Genomic DNA, 23422 nt, shown 5'->3' on the forward strand with positions numbered 1-23422 from the left:
GTCCTGGACTCAATGAGGAGGTCAGCATGGCAGGTAATTAAGTCTGAAAGCAACGTGATTAAATCATATGCCCCAATCTCTTTGACAGAGGAATTCAATTACCAAGCGTTTACTTATGAAAAATTGCATTAAAGGAGCAGGAAACGTGTGCATTTAAAAAAAAACAATATAGAACCCATCCTGGCTCTCAACTGCTATACTTCAGATTCAAGTTTATCGAAATCACTCTGAAATAAAATAAAACATTCTGTATGAAACAAAATGTACAAAGCATTTGTATTATTGTTCTTGTGTTTTCACAATCAGCAGGTAGGCTGGTTGTCTAGTGACAGGAAGGATCTCAGTTAGATCTCCTCATGTGAAAGACTGAAAGACACTCCACCTCTTGTTTCTCCCGATGATTTGATGGCATCTTGCATGGCATCTTTCCCCAACAGTGTGAGAGTGTGTTTGTGCATGTCCCCGTGCATCCATGCTTGTGTGTGTCTGTCTGTGTTTGAGTGTGGCTTCAGATTCCCTGATGAGTCTCTGAGCCTCTTTGATCCGACACACACATGTTGGATCACATAAACACACATCATGGGAACCCACAACAGACACAGAGGGCAACAGAAGCCCTGTTCAGACCTGACATTAACATGCATGCTGAGTGATCCAATCACAGGTGGACAGCTCAAAGTACGTGAGTTCACGTCTAGAATAACAATGTGTTTCTGTTGACCACTTGTGACAGGGTCTCACGTCGTCGCTCTATATGCAAATACATTATTATGTATGCAAAGAATAATGCTTTATTGTTTTTAACCGCCATATTTTCCTGAAATAGTTTATATTCCATACATGCAGCTCGTACAGGTACTGCATATATCATAATGCATACATGCAAAAATTGTCTTTTAAAATAACCGCTGACTTTTAACATTATCTTTGGAACATATTAGCTTTTTTAATATTAAATGACTTGTAAATTGTTTAGCTAACTTTTTCATGACAATTTTTCTAACATAATTTATCCTAACCTTTCCCAGAATTGTGTATATGTGTATATTTTCTATCAGTGGTTAATTTGCATTGAATTGAATGCACTTGAAAGAACAAGAGTATATGATGTTTAGCAGGGGTTTTTTTTCGATTGTGTCAAGAAACACTTGCTGACAGTTTAATTCTATTTGAGGAATTCCAAACTCATTTGGATGATCGAAATTGATCATAATTTATATTGATTGCACAGAGAGAGAGAGAGAGAGAGAGAGAGAGAGAGAGAGATTGAAGGACGGGTGGGCTAGATTGACTTTTAACAAGAGAGGGAAGTACATTGTGATGTCAATATGCTTGTTTCAACAGAGCCCTGCAACTGTGTGATTGAATGGCAGGCTCCAACAAGGCTTTCCAGCACTGACTTGGTCTGACATTAACAAGAGAAGATGAGGTATTTGAAAATAAAGAACGGGTCTGTTTCTTGGCTTGTTCTACACAAGTCAGCTGAAATGTTTGCCACACTCATACCTTAAATATCTGATGCCGATGCAAAAATTAGAGTGTAGTTCCCAATTTACACTTACAAAGAGGACATGAGACAATGAGGTGGTCCTTCAATGTGGCCCAGGTTGAATTTACTTTTGCACACTGAAAGATTGTGGCCACATTGTCATAGTGATCAGAGCTCAGTGATTGGATCAGTCAGCATCCATGTTAATACCAGGTCTGAACAAAACCATAAAGGTTCACGCTGGGAAGGATAACACAGAAGGAGGAGAACACTAGTACTAGTATGGTGACAAATGCATTATTTGCAGCCTACATGCACAAAAGTGGCAGCAGGCCAAAGAGGATGTGTCTTACAAGGTAAATGACAACGGTGGTACATTACATGGGGCCATACAATACATTCCCATTTTCTCTGAATAAGTTTTTTGATGTGCAAAAAGGCAGAGTGTACTGTACTTTTACACCTAAAACAAGATGTAATCTATCTTCAAAAGAACATCAGGGTAGAGCACTGACTGCAGCATGAAAGGAACAAGGTGCAGCATCACTGACAGTTGGTGCACCTTCAAAAACCTTCTTCCATTTACCTTTTTCCTCTTTTTTTTTTTTTGGCAAAACAAAATACATTTCAACTTAACACTCTTAGATGTATGATGGGCATTGATTTCACTGTGCAATCTTTGTTTTAATAAATGCACCCATTTTGCTTTGAAATTCCCCTCTGAACAACCCAGCCAAAAGAAAGATGATGAGAATGTGTTGCACCGCGACTGAAATACGTTTTCCATGCAGTCATTTCTACATCAGACTGTGGAGAACTCAATAATATGTGTGATGAAAGAAGGAAACCTAAGTTGGATAACCTCTTCCTCAGATTGTGCAGGACCTCTATAGAACCAAAGAGATCTTTTATTTAAGCAAAATAACTATAGATGGTGTGATTCAGCGGTGCTAACGGAATTCCTTCCTTATCACAATACTTTTGTGACAATAATCAGGTTGGTCCTCATTCTCGACTGTAATACTGTGTTACACTAAAGTTGCCATCAAAATAAAAAAGATAGAAACAAAATGTATCCATAATGTGGGGCAATATATATGAGGTCTGACTAACATCTAGAAAGATAACATGTCAGCAAGCTCCCATGAGATGAAACCTAGTTTACCACTTCAGCAAGTAGACTGACCCTTGGTTACATCCTAGCAGCAGAGACATGATCCAGTCCCTGATCTGTTAGCCAACCAACTTCAGCTGATATTGTCCAGACAATGTGGGGGTATCTATAAATCAACAAATGCAAACTGGCAAGCTGAATTAAAAAAAATACATTTTCAATAAACAGGTTTAGCCACGGTGTCCTCAGGCTTTTTAAGTTAGTAGTGTTGATGAAGGATGCCATTAGCTGTTTCAGATGCTAATAAAGCAATTCAGTAAATAAATGAGCCCAGCAGGATCATCACTGTGAGCTCCAATCAGACTCAAATGATAGAGATATGAGGTATTTTTCATGTGAGCAGGGCAACGTGTGCTGTCATGCTTTAACAGGCTCTGAACATCTAGTTGACCCATCAAATTGCTTGGTTACAACTAACGTTTGTATAATTTATCTTTAATCCTCAGGTGCTTAAGTTAGTTTTTGTGAGATATTGAGCTATTAGAGAAAAAGCACGTATATTTTCTTTATTGTAATAATTTAAACTGTTTTCCAAGAAATGCAGTTCACTGTGCCATAATTTACTGTAAAAAATTCATGTGGCGACACATATGTAAGGCGTTTGAAAGACAGTGAAACTAAAGTGGGTCTATCACATTATCATATTAATATATATTACACATTAATACTGACTAAATTGTGAGTTCTGCCGTCATTATCTGTTGAGTCACATTCTGTAATCTTAAAGGGCAAAGGTAGACTGGCAGTAAAAGAGAGAAAGTGGTCTACTTCACCTCTGGCTCCTCGTGGGACCAAGTTGGGTCAGCTACAAGTCTGCCAGGTTGTTAAAAGCTATTAATGGGATGGCACAGAGTGCCCCTATGTACCACTGCAGTGCTAGATTATTCATTACATCTAGAGCCAATTCAATGAATAGCTTCCCGTGTGAATGGCTGCAAGCAAAGGTTTGGGGACGGGTGGATGATTTCCACATGTTTTGATTTCTGTGTCCTTTGTAGATGTTTACCAGCAGAACCTCCACTCAACTCAATTGGGGGATAATCAAACAGACACATCAAACAGGTTGCTTGTTACAATGCCAAAGTTCCTGGAGACTGACTCTCATTAAATGTGGTGGTTCACAAACAAGGTGAAAAGAAAGCGACTCAGGCATGCATGTGTTTTAATATCTGACAGGAATACTCTCTACCAGATGAAAGGTTAGGGTTAGCTCCCACTTCATTCATATTCAGCAAAATGCCTGTGATAGCACAGCAGCTTTGATAGAAAAACGGAATGTGTGTCCTCACACCCATTTAAAGGTTCCGGGTGCTCCCAGTTAATGGCTGTCTACAGCAGCGTGTCAAACGTGAATGCAAAACACATGCTTTCAGTCGGAAGTACCAGCCACACGACAATCAGAGAGGATGACACTGGTGTTTCTGTCACTGCTTGAGACAGCACTCAGAGTGATATATGCAAACAACTTGCTGAAAATTAAAAAAAAAAAGTGATGAATCCAAATTGTTATGATAACTGTTATAAAAAAGTAGATATAAAAAGATAAGAATTAAAAAAAATAAGTGAGTTTTTAAAGATTAATGCGCAAAATGGGAGATGAAAATTTCAGAAAAACTCTGATGTAGTAAATCTTTCACTCACTGACTAGCTGATTCCACTGCTGGAATATTCCCAGATTTTCTGAAACTTTGTCTTCATCTTGAACAGCATGAAACATGGCCAAAACAAACTGGCATGAAAGAACAATTACACTGTTGTCAACTGAAAGTGCTTCCTCAAGCCTGTCATCACTCGGGTAATTACAGGTGAGGAACCCGGCTCTTCACTGACTTTCACTTACAATTCCAGTTGCTGAAAAACCTCATTTCAAATGTCTGAGTCTTAACTCTTACTTTTAACATAACCTTGGCCACAGCTTCACTGGAATTTATGCAGTTTTTGTATCCCAAGACAGATGCCGTTGTGATTGCTTCCCCTGCCTGCAGAAGGACAAAGATGTCATTGAGAAGATCCATGACATTTCTGCTTTCCTGCTAGAGTCATTTTGCCATGAAACTAATGGTTCAGTGTTCAGCCAGAAACCTCACTGACACTAGGCATCTGCACACTGCATTTAATCCCCAGAAATTAACAGCTATGTCTCGCAGATGTTGGTGTTTTAACATGAACACCTCTGTTTGAGACTCTTGACTGTTCCTGGTTATGCTGTTCTTGGTTTCGGGTCCCAGGAGGAGCATCGTTACAATGATAACATGTTAATAAAGTGACTTAATTGTAGCCACTAGTAATTATCTGTAATATTTATTCATTCTTGGGGATAGCCTGCTCCAAGGCAGCCCAATATCAACTGTAATCAAAAGGAAATTAGTCCTCCAAGAAAATCAATTGTGCTTTTAAACATAAACAAGTTAAATACATTCAGAGAATATGGCTTTTTCTTTATAAACCCTCATTTATATATAAAGTATCAAGTAAGACCAAGACAAAAGCCATTAGGGATATCAATTTACAGTAGTTCCCCAGTAGTATATTAAGCTCTGTGTGCTTGTTGCTATAGATTGCATGCATCTTGATGCATAGGGGATATTCTTAAGTCCTTATGGCCACATTCATGTAAGTCTGTGACAAATAAATTACATGTTTCCTGCTGAGGTTAATGTCTGAGGATGTGCAGCTCTCCAGCAATAACTGCTTTTTGAAGGAGCATTCAGACAAACAGAGGAAGAGAGGGTTTGACTCTCCAGGGCTTCTCTGCACTACACTAGCGGTTAATGTACCACAGTCAGTCAGTCTTCAAAAGACAGGCCTGCCAGGGAGGATGAGGGGAGGGTGTGTTATAGGAAAGACACTTGGAAATGCAACATAAAACACTCCGGCTAGGGAAAAAAAGGGCAAGCAAAGGTAATCACAGCCTGATGCAATCACGTCTGACAGACGGTGGAAGGAGGAGAAAGCAAGGGAGAAATTTGGAGGAGCTAGAGGAACAGGTTGAGAGGAAAGATTATGACGGCCTCATTAAAATGGGTGGATGATAATCAGGAATGGAGCGGTTAACCAGTGTGGGTATGAACGCAGGTATCAAATGGTGCCACAATCAGGCACATGAAGTGAAGGAGTGAGACTTGCACACAGTTGATAGCAGAAAAAAAAAAACACTGCGTCACTTTAGACTGAATCCAATTAAATAATCTTGGACCACATATGTTTTTTGAGTCGGGGAGTGCAGTAACCAGAGATGAATTGATAGATGCATCTAGATTGGCTTTCAATACAGCTTCACCTTAAATTCCATAAGCATAAACTGCTCTTTCATCCCGAGGCACTACTGAAGTGTTTGAAATTGGGTTAACGGGGAAATAGCAGTCATCTTCTGTGCTCAAAATGGAAGGTTTTGCCTGGGAAAATTTGTTTTCAAAGCTGGGAACAGAGACGGAATCCATTTCTGTCATGATAGAATTACATAGGAAAAGCTTCAATGAAGCAATTCACCCACATAAAGAGCTACAACTTAAGGAGATTGACCCTTTATTAAATCAAATGTTCTTGCATGGATGATAACTCCCACTTAGAAGAAGTATCTGTAAGTGGGGTGGAAAAGTATCCTTCTGACAAACTCAACTGTTTGTTTGACTGTACCACTACTCCTGAAAATATGTCTTTTCAGCTTCAGATTGCCAGTCTTCACTTCAGACTGATTAAAAGTGCCTCCGGACACTAATTTTTTGTCCGTATCTCTTGATGCTTTTTTGGGGGGGGATCTAACCCCCCTTCCGCAAAAAATAGCTGGGAAATGAAACAGTGTTTTGCCGAGTAGTGAGATTTCTCAGACATTTCTCTTTATAGATTTACCTGAGACTCCAGGGTCTGGATCTTCCCCTCTAACTCTTTGATTTTCTCTTCCTTTTTTTGAGACTCGGCCTGGGCCTCCTGCCGTGCGCTGAACTCTTCATCAAACTGCAAGAAAAGAGACACAAGTATGTCTACGTGCGCATAACCACCGCGTGTACACAGATGTAAACAAACACACAGGCTGGTGAGCGGCAGGGTGTCTCAAGAGAACAGCTAGAGGGCACATCAACAGACACCAAAACACACTATCTTACACTCTGACTGATTTCTATTCGTAGCCCTCGTGGCTCTTGAGCCCTGTTGTCCTTTATCTTCGTTTCAGGCCCGGCTTTCATGTATGTTGATGGATTTAACCTTTGCAGAAACCAAGCCATGTCACCACAATGATTTCACAAGCTCAGCGGGGTGCACGGTGGGTTGGTAGAAAAAGAACTCTTAAGAAGGAAGACAAACTGGGAGCCCCCGCCCATGTCACAAGGTAGTGGTAGGGATGCTACTTTAAGTATTCTAATATAAGTTATAACATTTAAGGTTTCAGGGTATAAGTTGTTTCTTCAAGTAGAATATGAATGGTCATTAATTTAGGATCATTTCAAATATGATGAATTAAAAAGGAAGTATAAAATAAAAGAAGGGGGCCAGAAAAAAATTGCAAAAACACCTGCACATAATTGAGCTCAAACCCGGTATTGTGCACAAATAAGTACACATCAGAACATCGCCATTGATTCTTGTAATGCTGATACGGATCATGTAGCGTCACAGCCAGGTATTGATCAAGGCATGGAAAATCAATAGCTTGTCTGGGAGCTCTGAGGAAGAAAAAACTTTACTGATGGGAGCCGGCCAACCAAGGGGTTGTTGGAGTGATTTATGTCTCACCTTTTTGGAGTACTCTGCAGCCTTCTGCTCGCTCTCTTCCACTTTGGCTTTATCCACACACTGATCTGCAAGACGAGGCAGACACAACCGCAACATTCAACAGAGGTCGATTGAGGTGCAGTGCGCATCATTAGCAACTCATTCGAGATTTACAAGTCGACTTTGGTCTTCGTTTCTCTTTGGAAAAAACAAAACAACAAAAACAAAACCAAGAGGAAAAAAAAACATTTTCAAAATAAATACTTCGTAAATATTATAGGTCTGGTATTTCACTTTAATAAATTGAGTTATATTGAAATAATACAACAAAATAAAGGAAAAAAGTAGACTGATTCGGTTCAAGGACAAAGCATATAAATGCCAGCGTCATCTACTGATGCAATCCTGTGTTGACCTTGTTGAGATGGCACAACAAGGACGTGTCTCACATGTCCAATAACTGTCACCCAAGTAGTAAAATACGTCATTGCCCAAATCATGTACACATGACCATTTTGTACACACCCTCTCCTCTTCATCCTTGTCTTACAAACAAAGGTGATGTTACATAAATAACAGGAATTATCGCCTATAATATCTTGATTATCTGCTGCCAGTGTGCGTGTGTCTTAAAGTTTAAAACTCAAGTATGGCGTGTTTTTACATGTCCCGTCTTTCAGTCGAAGGAGGATTATTGTTTGATCATTTTTCATTCAACACATGTCCCCCCTGAGCAAGGAAACAACACACTAATGTGAACATGTGAAAAACAGTAATAGTACACAGAGGACACCTATGAAAAAAAATTGCTATCCATGTGTTTTTTTTTGTGTAAATTAAAGAAAAACACATCCTTCAAAGTTTTCTATCAGCTGAAGGAATCTCTGTAAAGTGAGCGAGAAAACTAAAACAGTCCTCTGTGACTAGGTTGAGAAACTTTTAATGACCCTTTGTTGGAAAGTCAGAGCTGTTAGTGAAACAACACAGAGATGCAGTGTTATTATTTAATTATTTTCTCTCTTTGAAAAAAAAACTCCATTACTAATGCAGTGCAAATAGATGTTTTCTCTATGATTCCAGGAACACAGAAGACAAAAAACAATATTAAAAATGATGCTGAATTAAGTGAAATCACTTCAGCAAATACAATATAAAGTACTATTCAATAATGATTAAATGACCCAAGTCAGAACAATCTAGAGGGCATCTGAGGGCAGAATATGAATAACTGCAAAGTGTCAAACTGCTTTAGCCACTTCAGTGATGTGTTTTAACATTAGTTTGAAGAGTAACTTCACACGAGGTAAAAAAGCAGTATTTTGCTGCCCTCTCTGGTTGAAAGTCGAGCTGAAATGTGTTGTGTTGCAGCTGTATCCCCACCCTACACTGTTGTCTCAGGGTTGTTTAGTGCTCCAGTACATCACTGCAGCGAGGAGGAAGTCAATAGAAGTAGTAGAAGTAGTAGTAGTAGCAGCAGTAGTAGTAGTATCATCCACAGAAGCCATATATTGCACACGAAAAAATCTCAATAATTAAACTGACATTTGTGAAAACATTTGTTCAGAGTGCATGCACTGTAAGGAGCAAAACAAAAAAAAAGTACCGATCAGATGGGTGAAGTCCACATCTAATCTTTTACTGTAGCCAAAGTCGGGGTCCATCCCATTACGATGCAGGACAACCTGAGACACGCATTCTTCAATCACCTTGTAGTACTGAGGCCTGATGGGTCAGGAAACATAAAGCAGAACAATTAGAGAAGGCGCCAAGAGATATGAGTGACACAAACCGTACAAGGCTAATTAACCACAAATGATTCCCTTATCCAATCTGGAGGTCACAAAATGCCATGTCAAAAAGGGTGCTGCAAGAGAAAATAGGTACCCTATTAAATTTGATCACTTGCTTCACCCCTATCGTGAAATTAGCAAATTAATGGGCATACAGAACTCAAGTGTGGGTTTGTCTGTCTATTTCAAGGTGACAGACAGTCGCTAAAGCTACACTTGCACTCTTGCCTAATTTGCAATCATCTTTGCCAATTAGAGCAACCATAAAAACCGAAATGTAAATCTAATCAGTGTAATGAGTGTAAAAGAAAGCACAATGGCCAGGAAAACATGTTAACCTATTAGGAGGGCTTCGTGTTATTGAGCAGGGTGTGTGTGAGTGTGTATCAGCCTGAGAAAGTACCCATTCAACCCCACAGGTTGGTATGTGACCTTTTCTCTGTAACATTATCAACTTTAATTGCAAGTGACATTTAGCAAATACAAAGCCACCTTAAGATGTGTCCCTGACTGAGAAATAATTATTTTCTAAGCATGCAACTGACCAGAAGTTGATGTTAAACTCTGGACAAAAAAAAGTTTGTTTTTTGTCCTCTTTTTTGTTCCTCCACAAATTTCAACTCCAGATATAGCAACTGAAATTTAAGAGAATGATGTTGGGATCATGATGCCTAAGATTTGTATCCTTATATAAATAGATGTATAATCTCAACTGTGGAAATGTGAGTAAAATAAATAGATATAGTACTTTCTAGGAGGAATACAGTATCAGCTGCAGAAGTGATGCCCAGAATGTTACTAACACGATTTTATTAAAACTCTATATGCAGATAAGGAACTCAGTCAGATCAAAGCCTGCCCATCGGATGGCTCTGCATGAAGAGCATTAAGGGGAAGGAGCACTGATGCAACTAAAATGTTATTTGAGCAGGCTGGAATCTCAGTAAAGTGGCTGTTGTCAGGTGGGTTAATTTTATGTCGGACTAAAAAGGCAAATGTGATAAACAGAAACTTGTTATTATCCAAATCAAAGGGATTTAAGTTTGCATCCACGGCTTTGACTCTTACTGTAGCCCATAAATCTGAAGTCTGTGTTCTGTTGCTACCTTGTGGGTGGACAGGCCACATAATTTTATGAACAGAAATATGAAAGAACACAAAATTCTGAGCCAAAGCAAATAAGAATAAATCAGCATTTAGGTGCACTGTTTTGAAAGCATGAAATGCCATACATTAAGCCTTAGCTGGCGGATTCGCCCACTCATGATTGGATGAAGCTAGTGAAAGCTCACACATCGCCCTGCATGGCTTAAGCACTGTGGCACTCGGCTTACAACTGTCACCAATGTACACCACATTATTATCTCAATAAGCCGCCCTATTTTCCCTTCGCCCTCCATCCTCTGCCACCACCAAGCAGATAGGAGCCGGGCGGTGATAACTAGAGACGGAGAGTGTGACCCAGAACTGTCAGGCCCCTCCAGAGTGGGCAGGGCTGGGCTCCAAAAGCTAGCATATGTCCCCTGCATCATTCCCCGCATCTTCTTTTACTTTGGCACCTTCATTTCTTCCAATGATAGCTTGCAGTTCAGCACAGCCCCAGCCACTTGATCCAGCCCTGCTCCACATAACCGATGTAATCCCCATATCACCAGGCTCCAAAAGAGCAGATCTGCTCTATATTTACTGGGTGGGTTTGATGTGCTCCCATTCATTAGGCTTGCAGAGAGAGATTAATTATCAAAAATAAACCAAGCCCCTGAGGGGAGAGCAACAACTAATGTTGCGTTAGGAGAAATGACAGTAGACGAAACATTTAAACGGTCCAACCGTCTTCCTATTATTCCTATACTTATCATTACAATTATTTATGATACAATTCAAGGTACCAAGTACAAGATACATCAAATTCAGTCTGAAATTCTGATGAGTATTATCAACACAATTGTGCTGCTATTTTATCAACCATGTCTGGGAAAGCTGAAGAAAATAAATGTGTTCGAAAGCGCATCTCTAAAAGGACCATCAGTTTTCATAAGCATCGATGCTGATCCTCTCTTATTGCTGGCATACAGATGAGTACATGGACACTGAGGCAGAGGTGGACATGGCTGGAGCTGGTTAATGTGAATTCTATTTCTCACTTCCTCCAAATAGATGAGGAATACATTATTCATAACTCTGAGGGTACAGAAACTTGTCTATGGTAAATTCATCTTCCTCCTCACACCCTCTCTTCTTCTTCCAACTTTCTTTTTTTTTAAGCCTTATTTCTGCAAAAAGGTCTGACACAGCACTGAATTCATCAGTGTCACTCTATTCACAGGAGTGGCAGCTTTACTACCCCAGTGACGGACATATTTTCTCTTGAAAGGCAAAATGGAGAGCTAGCCCAACAGTTTAAACCTACTTCATAATTCAAAGTTTAAAAATAATGCCTTTGATATAATGTATCTTTTCTCACAGTGTCAAAAAATAAAGAACCAAAGTGCAGCTGCAACCATTGTAACCTTGTTTGTGCTTTTTTGGTCATGTCTAGGTCTTGCAAGACGTGACTCTCCAGAGTTTAGACTTGCAGACTAAAGACAAATCCTTCTTCAACAAAAGGTCAGAGTTATGCAAATGTCACAGACAACTTACCTGATGTAATAATCGTTCCTGATGAGCAATAGATGCTGAAGGATTGACAGGAAGTAGCCCTCGGAGCCAGTGTCTTTCACCATATTGGACAAGAGATGATACACCTCATTCATATCAGTAGAGCCAAGTTCAGGAAAACAACGGTATATAAGTATGGATTTATTTGCGCTTGACTATTGTGATCAAATTCTTAAAAGGACATTCAGTTTGAGTTATTAATTCGTGACTTCTGCGGCACGGTGGTGCAGTGGTTAGCACCGTCGCCTCACAGCAAGAATTTAAGCCCCAGCTCCAGCACGGGATCTTTCTGTGTGGAGTTGTCATGTTCTCCCTGTGCCTGCGTGGGTTCTCTGTGGGTACTCCTGAGGTCCAAAGACAACAAGAGGGGACTAGACTAATTGGACACTCTAAATTGACCATAGGCGTGGCTGTGAGTGTGAATGCTTGTCTGTCTGTATGTGTTGGCCCTGTGATGGACTGGCGATCCGTCCAGGGTGAACCCCGCCTCACGCCTGAAAGCTGCTGGGATAGGCTCCAGCCCCCCGCAAGCCTGAACAGGACAAGCGGTTAAAAAATGGTTGGGTGGATGGAGTTCTTGACTTCTTCATGACTGTTTTTTTTATTTTCTTCCCCTCAAGAAGTTGTTTGACAGGCATCATTGTGCAAACACGGCTGTGATTGCTCTCATCCATTCTTTCTCAGGGGAGCTAAAACAGTGAAAACAGCTAACTTGAGAAGGGGAACTGGCTTAAGGAAAAAAAACTGCTGCTCCCTCTGGTTTAACTGTCACGAGGAACCTTTCAAGGTAGAGACAATTAATTACATGAAAAACTCACGTCTGAATATTCGAGGCGCAGCTGACGAGGAGCCAATCATTTGCAGTGCAAAAATATTACTGAGAATCGGTACTGAGATTGAAACTGACATATGCTCAGGAGTGAAAATTCATGTTATTAAATTTGCAAAAGGTATTGATTATGTGTCTTATGTTTGCTTCTCCCAGGAGGATGTCGTGATGGCTTTGACATCTAAAACACAGCTCTCAGATGTCTAAATCTGACTGTCTTACTTTTCATTCTTTCATGTTTAAATATCATATTCTGCATATGGCCCTTAATTATTCTGCCTCTTAACCAAAGAAGCACAAAACGTTTGATTTCGAAGGCATAGGAATATATATATAAAAGAAAATTGGGTGTTTGTGTGTGTGTGAGCGCATGTGTGTATATATATATATATATATATATATATATATATATACACAAACGTGTAAAAATATATGTGTAAATGGTTGATTTATTTGACACCTTTAATATAAAAGGTATTAAATAGTGGATGTATGCTTGTCAAAGGTGCAGTTCTAAGAAGCAGGGAACCTAAAAAAATAAGGAAAAAAAAAAAAGAATCATTTGGAACCTATTTAATTTGTTTGTGTAAGAGAAACAGGATTTCCCCATGGAGTCCCATCTTGTTTGAAAAAAAATGGAATAAGCCTCTCAAATATGTGTACACATGCAGAAAAAAGGAAGACTAAGGAGACAGTGCACTGTTCAGCTTAAAAAAAAGATGAAAACCTGATTGCTATCATAACACGCTGTACAGATCTTGACAATGTGTGGTAAAATATTTACAAAGAGCAACATTCTGACTGCAATGTCATAGAAGTGATGTTTTCAACACTGTGGCAGCATATGATGTTATTCTCCTCCTTTCTGCCTTTGGATAAGAAAAGAACTGTTAAATACACATGGAGAAAACATTAAAGAACGTCTGGGAGGATCCAGGATTCAAATGTGTTTTCCTACTTGCTTCTGGGTTTAAACAAATACACCCTGAAGAGGAAACAGTCAGCTTTGTATCATTACAATGTGGGGACTATATGCAAATTATGTTTAATTTTCCTCCGCGTTGTTCAAACCCTCACTGCCCCGTTCATAATACAGCACGTCCACATTTCTTTCATAATTCCGTCTGTATGGATAGTCAGGTGGGTATTGGTTCAAGTGGACTTACTGAGACTGGTTTCACACCAAATCAGTCACTACAATGAAGACGCCAGTTCTTGGGTTTGTTTGAATGGGGACAGTGCCTTTTAGCTGTGGATACACAGCAGCTGCACTTTCCCACATGTTGAACTAATACATTTTTAGAGAGTTGCAACCTTATGCCACCCTTTGGCAGCCAATTGCGTAACCTAGAGATCAGACCCGGAACATGAGAGACTGATTGCTGTCAAGCCCTGAGGGACGATGATGAATATCAGTGTGGAGTGGTGATTGGCAAACTGCTCTAAGGTGCAGATTATCGGCAGCGTCTAGATCAAGGGTTATACCTCACAACATTTGTCATGCAAATGGGCAAAGTAGTGACACACCCACAAACTTTGAGTATCCACCTCATCTTTTTTTTGTTTTTTCTCACCTCATGTGGGCCACTTGTACAAAAATTGTTTCAGTTGTGAAAAACTCACTTAAGGGCAGCAAATACTCCTCAGCATTGGAGGGAGTTCAACAACATGTTTTCAAGGGTAAATCAGCAGATTCGTAGATAGTTTTCATGCTTCTTGACATTACTTGTCAGGTTTTGTCAACCACTAATGAAGGATGACTTTGTAAGAGAGAATCAATAATCCAGATATTTCATTTCTTCAAGACAACCCCCCCCCCCCAAAAAAAACACAACATCCTCCAGTTCCCATGCTATCACAAACAATCCTCTGCCACTGCAAGTGGAGCAGATCAATTCTTTTAAATACTGTTTGACACTTTTCCTATTAATTTCAACGATGTCTGTAATTAAACTCCTTTCCCATATCAAATTTTGAGAGAGAGAGAGAGAGAGAGAGAGAGAGAGAGGGATGGGAATACAGGCTCCTCTAAAGTATCATTTGCCTCCCTTGTATTAGCTGAGTATGAAGCCTGGGAGAATTACAATCCTGTGAGATTCAATTATAGCCTCACCGCAGCAGCATTTGAGAGGACATAAGAAGGAGCTCAGACTGGGAAAGTATCCAACTAGCTTCATCTATCACTAAGCTGCAGACATAAACCTAACGTAGAACGCAAATCCATTCGATGACACCTCCCTCATCGCCTCTTTCTCCCCCCACCTCTCGTTCTCTCTCCAAATAATGAATAAACATGAGTGGCAGTCAAGTGTAATGTGGGCCAGTCAGTGGTAGGGTCAATCAATCACAATTCCACAGCTCATTAATATTTATGAGTGGCCTGGAGTCACCTCATTGGCACCTGGACCTGGGCCGGACACAGAGGAGACAAGCTCCTCCAGGTTAATATTCATGAAACTACTGGGAAAAACAAGACACACGCAATGTTCAGGTAGAAGAAGTAATACTGGTGTGATCTCATGCATAGATGTGTGTGCCATGAAGGCAATGCGACAAAGGTTTTGCCACGGCATTTGAATCATGCTCTTTGCTCATAGATCAATATACCACATTGTCCTTGGAAACAAACATTGGGCCTTCTTATTTGTGAACCTGCTCAAGCACATCATTAATCCACCTTTTTTCCCTCTCTCTCTTTCTCTCTCTCTCTATCTCTATGTCTCCATCCCCTCTCCACACTCATACACATCCCTCCTCCTCTCACCTACATGTGTCAACAGGAACTGTCAGTCACAGCGGCACTTTGTGTCAATATGAGAACTGTGGGACTTGGTGGAAGAAAAGGGTGTTGGAATGAACATCTGCATAACAATGTCACTGTCTGGTATGTCATCTCACAATGTCAGACATTCATACATAGCCTTAGAGAAGATTTGTGAATTATTAAAAGGTTCCTCCCTGGATTGCTTGAAGAAGTTTCTCACTCTGGACTAAATTACTGCTCACCTTGTTAACTTCTACATTGCATGCCAGGAGTTAAACGGACACTGGTGGAGAAATGGGAGATTCAAATTCACATTTTAACATAGCGGGGACAAGATGTCATAATAGAAAATGTTTAACCGCTCACTGGGCACATTAAGATTAAGAACAGGTGAGGTATAGAGTGCATGTGATACCTCTTGAGTCTTACAACAGTCCTACTTAACCCAGTCAAAGACACAGGACCAAAGATGAAAAGGAGAAAAGACTAAGAGCAGGAGGAAAGTAAATAAAAAGAAGAGTAAAGAGACGGGAGGTTAAGATGACAGGGTTATTTACCTAGTGTACCTGGTCAGAGCTAGAGTGGGATATTGTGCTCCGGCTCCTCAAATCCCCCTCTAATGAACCAAGCCATGAGAGGCTTTAGCCTGCAAAGCTCGATCAAACCCATAATATACGCTCATCTCTTGCTGCTAGTTCTGCAGGCATGTTCATTTGTATATTCACACAGAGAGAGAGAGAGAGAGAGAGAGAGAGAGGACAAAAGGATATTCCATCTCAGCACGGATGTCATCCAGGCGATGGGAGAGTTCAATGGAGTCTTCTTCCTTGTTCTCATTGAATACCTTCAGCTGGATGTCTAGTTCCTCTGTCTCTTTTAGCTCCTAGAACAAGACAAACAATAGATGGATGGGAATGTGAAGAAGTACAAGAATTCTCCAATATGACAGACACGTTTAGTATCCGAAACAATGTATCCTCTCAGAATTCTAAATGTTCTTTTTTTTTAATTCATTTCCTCACAAATTGTCCTCAGCTTTTGACACTATTGAAGATGTGATTGATTTTTTTTTTTTTTTTACATTTTTTGTGAGATTGAGTTGCCAATAAGGCATCCACCTGTGTTCATCTGACCTGCGGGGTGTCTCAGGGCTCAATTCTTGTCTGATTTTTTTCTCTATTTACAGTATATAAAGGATATTTAGGATAGTTTCCTTGGGACATTTAATCGAAAGCTGTGTAATATAATCTATGCAGATAATACACAGCTCTATATATCTGTTAGGGCTCTCAAATTTAACCACTTTAAAAAAGTGTCTTGCTGATAAATAGATGTTTCAAAATCTTCAACACTTAGAGTAAGACTGAAGCTCTGGCTTTGCTGCAGAAAATTCTTTTCTTCAAATTAAAGGGTCATTCATAACTAGCAGCTAAAGTTTTGCAAACATTATTCTGTCTTGCTAGCTCCACCTAAGGAATACTGTCAAAATGCACCTTATCATTTTTGCAAAAGGAAATAATAATCCATGCTGTTATGTCCCCTCACTTAGACGACTGGAATGCTTCGACTCCTGCTTGAAGACTCCTCTTCCTGAATACGGTTATTCTGAATCTCTAAAGCAAGATTGCTCACAAAGACCTCATATCAATCTGGTCCTGATGTCATTATACTGGTGTGTTTTTTGTTTTCTTTTCTTTTCTTTATTTTTATCAAATTCAGGATTCAATAGAAGATCCTGCTCCTCATCTACAAGGTCCTGTATAATCTTGCTCCAAGGCATTCTAGTCATACCTTGCAAAGCCTGGTAGCACAACAGAAATGTGCGTTTGCTATCCAAGACCCCAGACTACGGAGAAGTCTCCCCCTGGTGGTCAGGTCAGCCATCTCACTTGGGCATTTTAAATGACAGCTGAAGACGTATCTTTTCCCCCGAGTTAATGTGCCTAATTATAGCATACCCTCTTTGTTTTCTTCCATTCGTTTGTAAAGAACTTTTTAACGCAGGTTTGAAGGGTGTGCCCTTTGCTTTTAGATGAGGCTATATAAAGCAGTAATATCAGAATATTAGTTTCCCTGTTACACTTGTGTAGAGAACTGTGAGCTAATACACCCCTGAACCCTCTCACTGAGTACTCCAGACTGTACACATCCCTGCACACCTGTTCCAGCCATGGAGGGCTCTGGGGGTGCTCTTTACCAGTTCCCTATTAATCCCCAGCAGTGGAGTTTACAGATGGAGACAGGGCCAAATGTAACCCAATTTCTGCAGGTATCAATCACCCTGCACTGTTATTTGGGTGCACCATCTGTCTTAAGCAACACAGGTTCAGAGGGAGGTGCATGTTGCCACAAAAATGGGAGGAAGGATAAGAACTAGAGGGATAAATCAATGCATCAAGGACTATGGGAACAAAACAAATTGTACTTTATTTTAGTTCACTTTTTTGCTAACTGCTATATTGACTCCATAACTCATAATTAGATGGACGAGTGTCAGTTTGAATGGCCGCATTAAAAGCAGTCAATGTGGCAATCATAAATGACTTACAACGAGGCTCTGCCATATCATGGGGCAGAATTTAAGATAATTAAAGTAATGACAGTAAAAATCAACAGGAGCAGCTGGGATAACGTATTAACTGGCTCGGTGACACATTCGCCCCACTCTCTACAAATGAGGGTTTGAGTGATGAGTTGGAGCTCCTTCACCCCATATAAAGATTTGTAGGCTTGCTGATATGATGCCAGGAATGTGTTTGGCACTTCATCACACACAAAGTATCAGACCTGACACAAACCTGAGAAGTACAAATCATAATTGTCCTACCGCTTCAACTCGTAACAAAATGAATGACAACAAAACTGTTAAGGACAAATTCAGTGGTTGAGTTTGAAAGTCACAAACTCAGAATAATTCCTGTCTTCAAAAACTAGTGACCAGGGTTCACCAAGTTCAATTTAAGCCTTGAAATATTTTACAGCCCATAATGTATACAACTTAAGACCAATTTAACATCCGTACCAGCAAAAAAAGGAAAATGAATGTGAAGGAAAATTCCATCCAACCATCCATTTTCTTCCACTTATCTAGTTAAGGGTCGCAGGTGGGTGGAGCCAAGCCCAGCAGCTTTCGGGCGAGAGGCGGGGTTCACCCTGGACAGGTCACCAGTCCATCACAGGGCCAACACATAGAGACGGACAACCATTCACACTCACAGTCACACCTACGGTCAATTTAGAGTATCAATCAGCCTCGTCCTCTCTTGATGTCTTTGGACTGTGGGAGGGAGCTGGAGTACCAGAGAGAACCCACACAGGAACAGGGAGAACACGGAGAGTCCACACAGAAAGATCCTGTGCTGGAGCTGGGTCTCGAACTCTTGTTGTAAGGCGACGGGCTCGAACCCGTAACCTTCTTGCTTTGAGGTGACAGTCCTAACCACTGCAACACCTTGAAGAATTTTTTTTTTTTTTTTTTTTTTTTGTCTTGCATAAGGGGGAGCAGGCTTGACATTCATTATGTTCAGCAGGGTTCAACCAAGTATCTCATTGACTTTTAACTTATCTATTTAAAGCAAATGCTAACAGAAACCTTTTTAACATATCCCATCTAAAAGTAATTGTTTACTGATGAGCACATCCCATCATGATACACTAGTTTGGCATACTAGGATTTATTCAGATTGCATTGCCGTTTATTGAATCGATTGTATGTTGCTTTCATTTTGGTGTTGTTGTTTTTGTTTTAGGTATTATCAAAACATTTTTTTCCCCTCAAAATCATTTAGAAAAAGCGATTGAAGTTAATGTTAGCTTAATAAAAGTTAAATTCAGGCTCTGATTAAATTTGATGGTGTGTAATAAGGCCAAAAGTGCTCTGATTTAGACGTCTTAAAGACACACCTAAAAGTGGGACACAAGCCAGGATTTAATTTTGCTCTCATTTGAAATTATAATATTTTTATTTTTGGATTCTAAATCCACTACTTTAAATTTTATGCATACAATATTGATTGTTAATGTACTTACAGGACTGGAAATGCAGTTTATCTGTAGTTTGAATAAATTTAGTAAGCATGCACTAAAAAAACAACAGAAAAACAACTTTTACTTCTGACAGAAAAACCCAAACAAAATGAGTGTTCTTCATGACATGTTGATAACTCACGGGCAGGATCTTCTTGAGGCCACATCTTAGGAACTCATTCCGTAGATGTATCCGGAAGTCCAAGTCATCAGGGGATGTAACCAGGGCATTGATCAGCTGCATGCAAGCAACCTGTAGAGTAGGCAGAGGAAAATTACACACTGTATTCTTAACTCTGATGTGATGTGATGATATGTTTCTGTAAAATGTGTGCTTTGTCTCAGTAAAACACATTTGTGGTTATTTTCTCAATTTTTATTTTGAAAACAATTCAATACAACAAGAAAAGAAGAAGAAATAATACAGAACAAGCAGTGAAAGAGAAAAGAACAGAGGTGTAAAGTAAATGTCTGCTGTGTCTATATAGCCTAGATATGTGTTATTAATGGATGTACTGTAATGGACGTGCGCATGTGTGTATTGTAGGTGAGGTGGGGGTCACAAGCAAATCACTGATGAATTGTAAGGTGAGGTAAGTGAGAATGCAGTCAATGCGATCTTCACAGTTGATAGACAGCTGAAGGATTCCCATGGATGATGTGAGCTGTCAACTGAAACCTTGACCACCTACTATTAAATCTTCGGCCTTTTTTTTTTTTCTTTTCGACACAACAATGTCTTTTTTTTCTCTTTCATTTATCAAGACCTATACAGGTTGGCCAAATGAAACAGCAGAATAAAACCATTTGTAAAGTGATAACTCCACCATTTCCATTGCCCCTCAACCATTATTTGAGGCATTCAACTCCATTTCCTGTATTTCATTCAAGATCACATGTATAATATCTGCTTTCAGCAAAGTGGTGAATAGACGAAAACTGTCAGTTTGTTTGTCTGTTAGCTTAAATCGCCGTACACTAGCAGAAGGACAACAAAGATTTAGCATGCTGGGTGATTCAAGGGTAAAAACTTGCTACGAGACAGGGATGTCGGATACAGATATGAGAAGTATGTACCTTCTTGAGAACTTATTTCTGTTAAAGATCCCAACCATTGATTATGTGCCATGAGCGCCAGGCACTAGAAACTTCTCCATATTAGAGAAAAAATTTGAATCTGCGCCGTGAAACTTGACACTTCACTGTATCCACCAGAGGCGAGACACATAAAAAGAACCTCCACCAAAATCTTCATAGAACTCATGTGAGTGAAGAAAGCCACACAGCTCATGAAAAATTCTTTCTTGTCTCCTGCATGCAGACTGATACTTACATCAAGCACCTAAAACACACCTCAACTATGTATTGTGGAATGGCAAGTAGTTGAGGTGGTGGGGGTGGGGGTGGGGGGGGGGGGGTGCATGTGAGATTTACTGTGTTCCAAACTGTGATTAAAAGTGTTGAAAAGTTTCCCTCCTGCCCTTCCAGCTCAAAGCCAGAGCTACAGCAAACACATTTGAAACACATTAGTGGAGTTGAGTACAAGAGCCCATCACAGGTTTTGGATAAAAAGTCTATTCATTTCCTTGAACCCCCTGCATCAGCAAAGCATTTTAATTTACTTTACAATTAGCAGAGCTTCATTTCATTAATGGCAAAATTTAAAGGAAAAACAACAGCCTCCTAATAAAAGAATATCTACTCTGCCACCACCCGCCTCATCAGTTTCCTGCATGACTTTTCCTACATGACTCCACAATCCCTGCAGTTAAAGATCTAATTTTCTAAGTAATTCCCAACTTTGAGGTTTACAAAAACATGTTTTCAGAGGGTTTTGTTTTTTGTTTTTTTTTCATGGCCGTTTAGTTTTGCCTGCTGCTGAAGGATGCTGGTGAAAATGAAGAGGTAGGACTCGGCGATAAAACAATAGCAGTTCAGCAGTAGCACTGCGCTAGACTCTTAAAAATGGCGAGAAGAAACTGCTAATAGAACCTCCAGTGGTTGGTAGCTGTGTTTCCTTTTAATTGTCGAGCAAATTTTAAGGAAAAGTTTGTTGCAAGTGTGTTTCCATCAGCTGGCTGGAGCAAATGAACTAGGCTACATGTTATTCTACAACAGGGCTACACGTTTTACACATCATTAAATGTTATTTTGCGCCAACTAGTATTACCTGTGTTGTGCACTGTCCGGAGACGAGGACAAAGTTCAGAAATATCTGAGTGGACGTCAACAGCGCAAACAGTTGGTCTGTTATGCAAGTTAAAGACGAAAAAAAAAAAAAGGTTTCCATCTCCCATTTTGCAGATGTTTTCTTTGAAAAAGGCTTTAAAAAAAGCAAACCTCAAGTGACTGGAAAGACTGTTTTTACCATTTCAAATTAAACTTTTCAAATGAAATACTTAAAAGACTACATCAAAAACCAACTAGTGACAGACACAATAACACAACCAGCTTTCCTTCTGCATAGTGTATTGTTAAGAATGAGTAATTAAATGATCAATAATTATTATTATTGATTTACATTAAAGAAACCTTTTATCATTACAATATTTTCAGCTTTATCACCCAGCCCTACTGTGCTTCAGTTGCCCTTTCCCACCAAGTCCTTTGAGGCAGAACCTGACAGCAGCAAGGGGAAAAGCAAGGAGAGACATTTGTACGACGTGAGAAAAATGAGGCTGTGAGAAAAGGATAACATATAAGAAAAAAGAAAGACAATTAAAGCTGCAAGCAGCGTTGTTAGGGCCTGAGCCCCCACGCGGCCTACGGCCGCGTCCTTGACACCGGCCCGAATCCAACGGTGTAATCGGCAAATCCCTAGGCCTTGTAGTTTAGAAGATACGAGCCTCAGTGCGCTGCACAGTGTGAGTGCAGAGCTGAGAGCCGGCCCTTTAAGAGCCCCTCCCTTCTCTGCTCGCTCTCTGCCATCTCTGTCAGAGTGGAGAGCAGAGGAGGATTTGGCAGTTTTACTGACAAACACAGTCATAACTCTGCATATGTTGGTCAAAAGTGTAATGTAAAGACATCAGTTCGTAGAGTTTTTTCTCAGGAATTCAATGGTGTGTTTTCTGAAGGTGTGAGTGTTTTAATTTAGAAGCGACAAGTGTTTGTTTGAGAGTATGTACATGAGGGCAGAGAAGTGCCAATTGTGGTTTCCATGACTACAGTAAACAAATCTCTGCCATCTCTGTCAGAGCTGAGAGCAGAGCTGAGAGCAGAGCTGCCAGCTGGCCCATTAAGAACCCCTCCCCCGCTGCACTGTGTCTGATCTGTGCTAGAGTGGAGAGAGTGGAGGATTTCGAGAAATGTAGTGTGTAAAAGCTGAATAACTCGGCCTACGTTGGTGGAAAGTAACACAAAATACCATATTTTTGTAGGGATTTTTGTCAGGAATACAGTGATATGTTTTTAAAAGCTGTGCGATGTATGGTATAGACGTGAGAAGCATTTGTTCGAGAGTATGTACCATGAGAGGACACGGCCTCCCCATTGACTTCCATTGTAAGCGTAAAACGTGTCTCCCCCACTTTGAGGGCTTATAAAATCCAAACCGAGCGCGTAGTATATTAGCCTTTAAAGATTTTTGAAGAGCACAGTTGGGAGAGTAATGTGTGAAAGTTTGGAAGCCCTGGCATTTACGGTTTAGGAGGAGATAGATTTTGTTCGGGGAGTAAAAAAAGTCCTGATTTTGACAGTTTTGTCCAATTTGTGGACATTCTGTTGGAGATAGGTGAGGGGTCAGAGTGTAAGAATTGTTCGTCTTGATGAGACGAGTCCAACGGTGTTGGTCCCATGTCTGTGGGAGTTTTGTGTGAGGAGTTATAGCGCGCGAAATTAAAAAAAATTATCTTTTTTTTGTGTGGCTCCCTAGGTGGCGCTATAGACTTTAGTGGCGTTTTTGTTTTTGATTAGTGAATGTTGAGACATACCGAACGATTGTGCCAAATTTCAGCGAATTTCATGCATGTTCAGGGGGTCAAAT

The 23422-nt window shown here is 40.1% G+C and overlaps 1 protein-coding gene across 8 annotated transcripts in view; it reads right to left on the bottom strand.

Annotated features, from left to right (window-relative positions):
- Positions 1-23422, bottom strand: part of diaph2 (diaphanous-related formin 2) — a 363855-nt gene that overhangs the window by 229402 nt on the left and 111031 nt on the right. For all 8 annotated transcript variants that reach the window (XM_086222012.1, XM_086222015.1, XM_086222014.1 and 5 more), the window contains 6 exons: positions 19583-19693; positions 16185-16297; positions 11804-11920; positions 8977-9095; positions 7395-7459; positions 6513-6617 (listed from right to left, as the gene is read on the bottom strand). In XM_086222012.1, coding sequence (XP_086078138.1) covers positions 6513-6617; positions 7395-7459; positions 8977-9095; positions 11804-11920; positions 16185-16297; positions 19583-19693 — 630 coding nt within the window. The remainder of the gene's footprint in view (positions 1-6512; positions 6618-7394; positions 7460-8976; positions 9096-11803; positions 11921-16184; positions 16298-19582; positions 19694-23422) is intronic.

Source organism: Aulostomus chinensis, chromosome 13 (genome assembly GCF_037954235.1).
Source record: "Aulostomus chinensis isolate RoL2024-O1b breed Wild chromosome 13, RoL_Achi_v1.0, whole genome shotgun sequence".
NCBI lineage: Eukaryota > Metazoa > Chordata > Actinopteri > Syngnathiformes > Aulostomidae > Aulostomus > Aulostomus chinensis.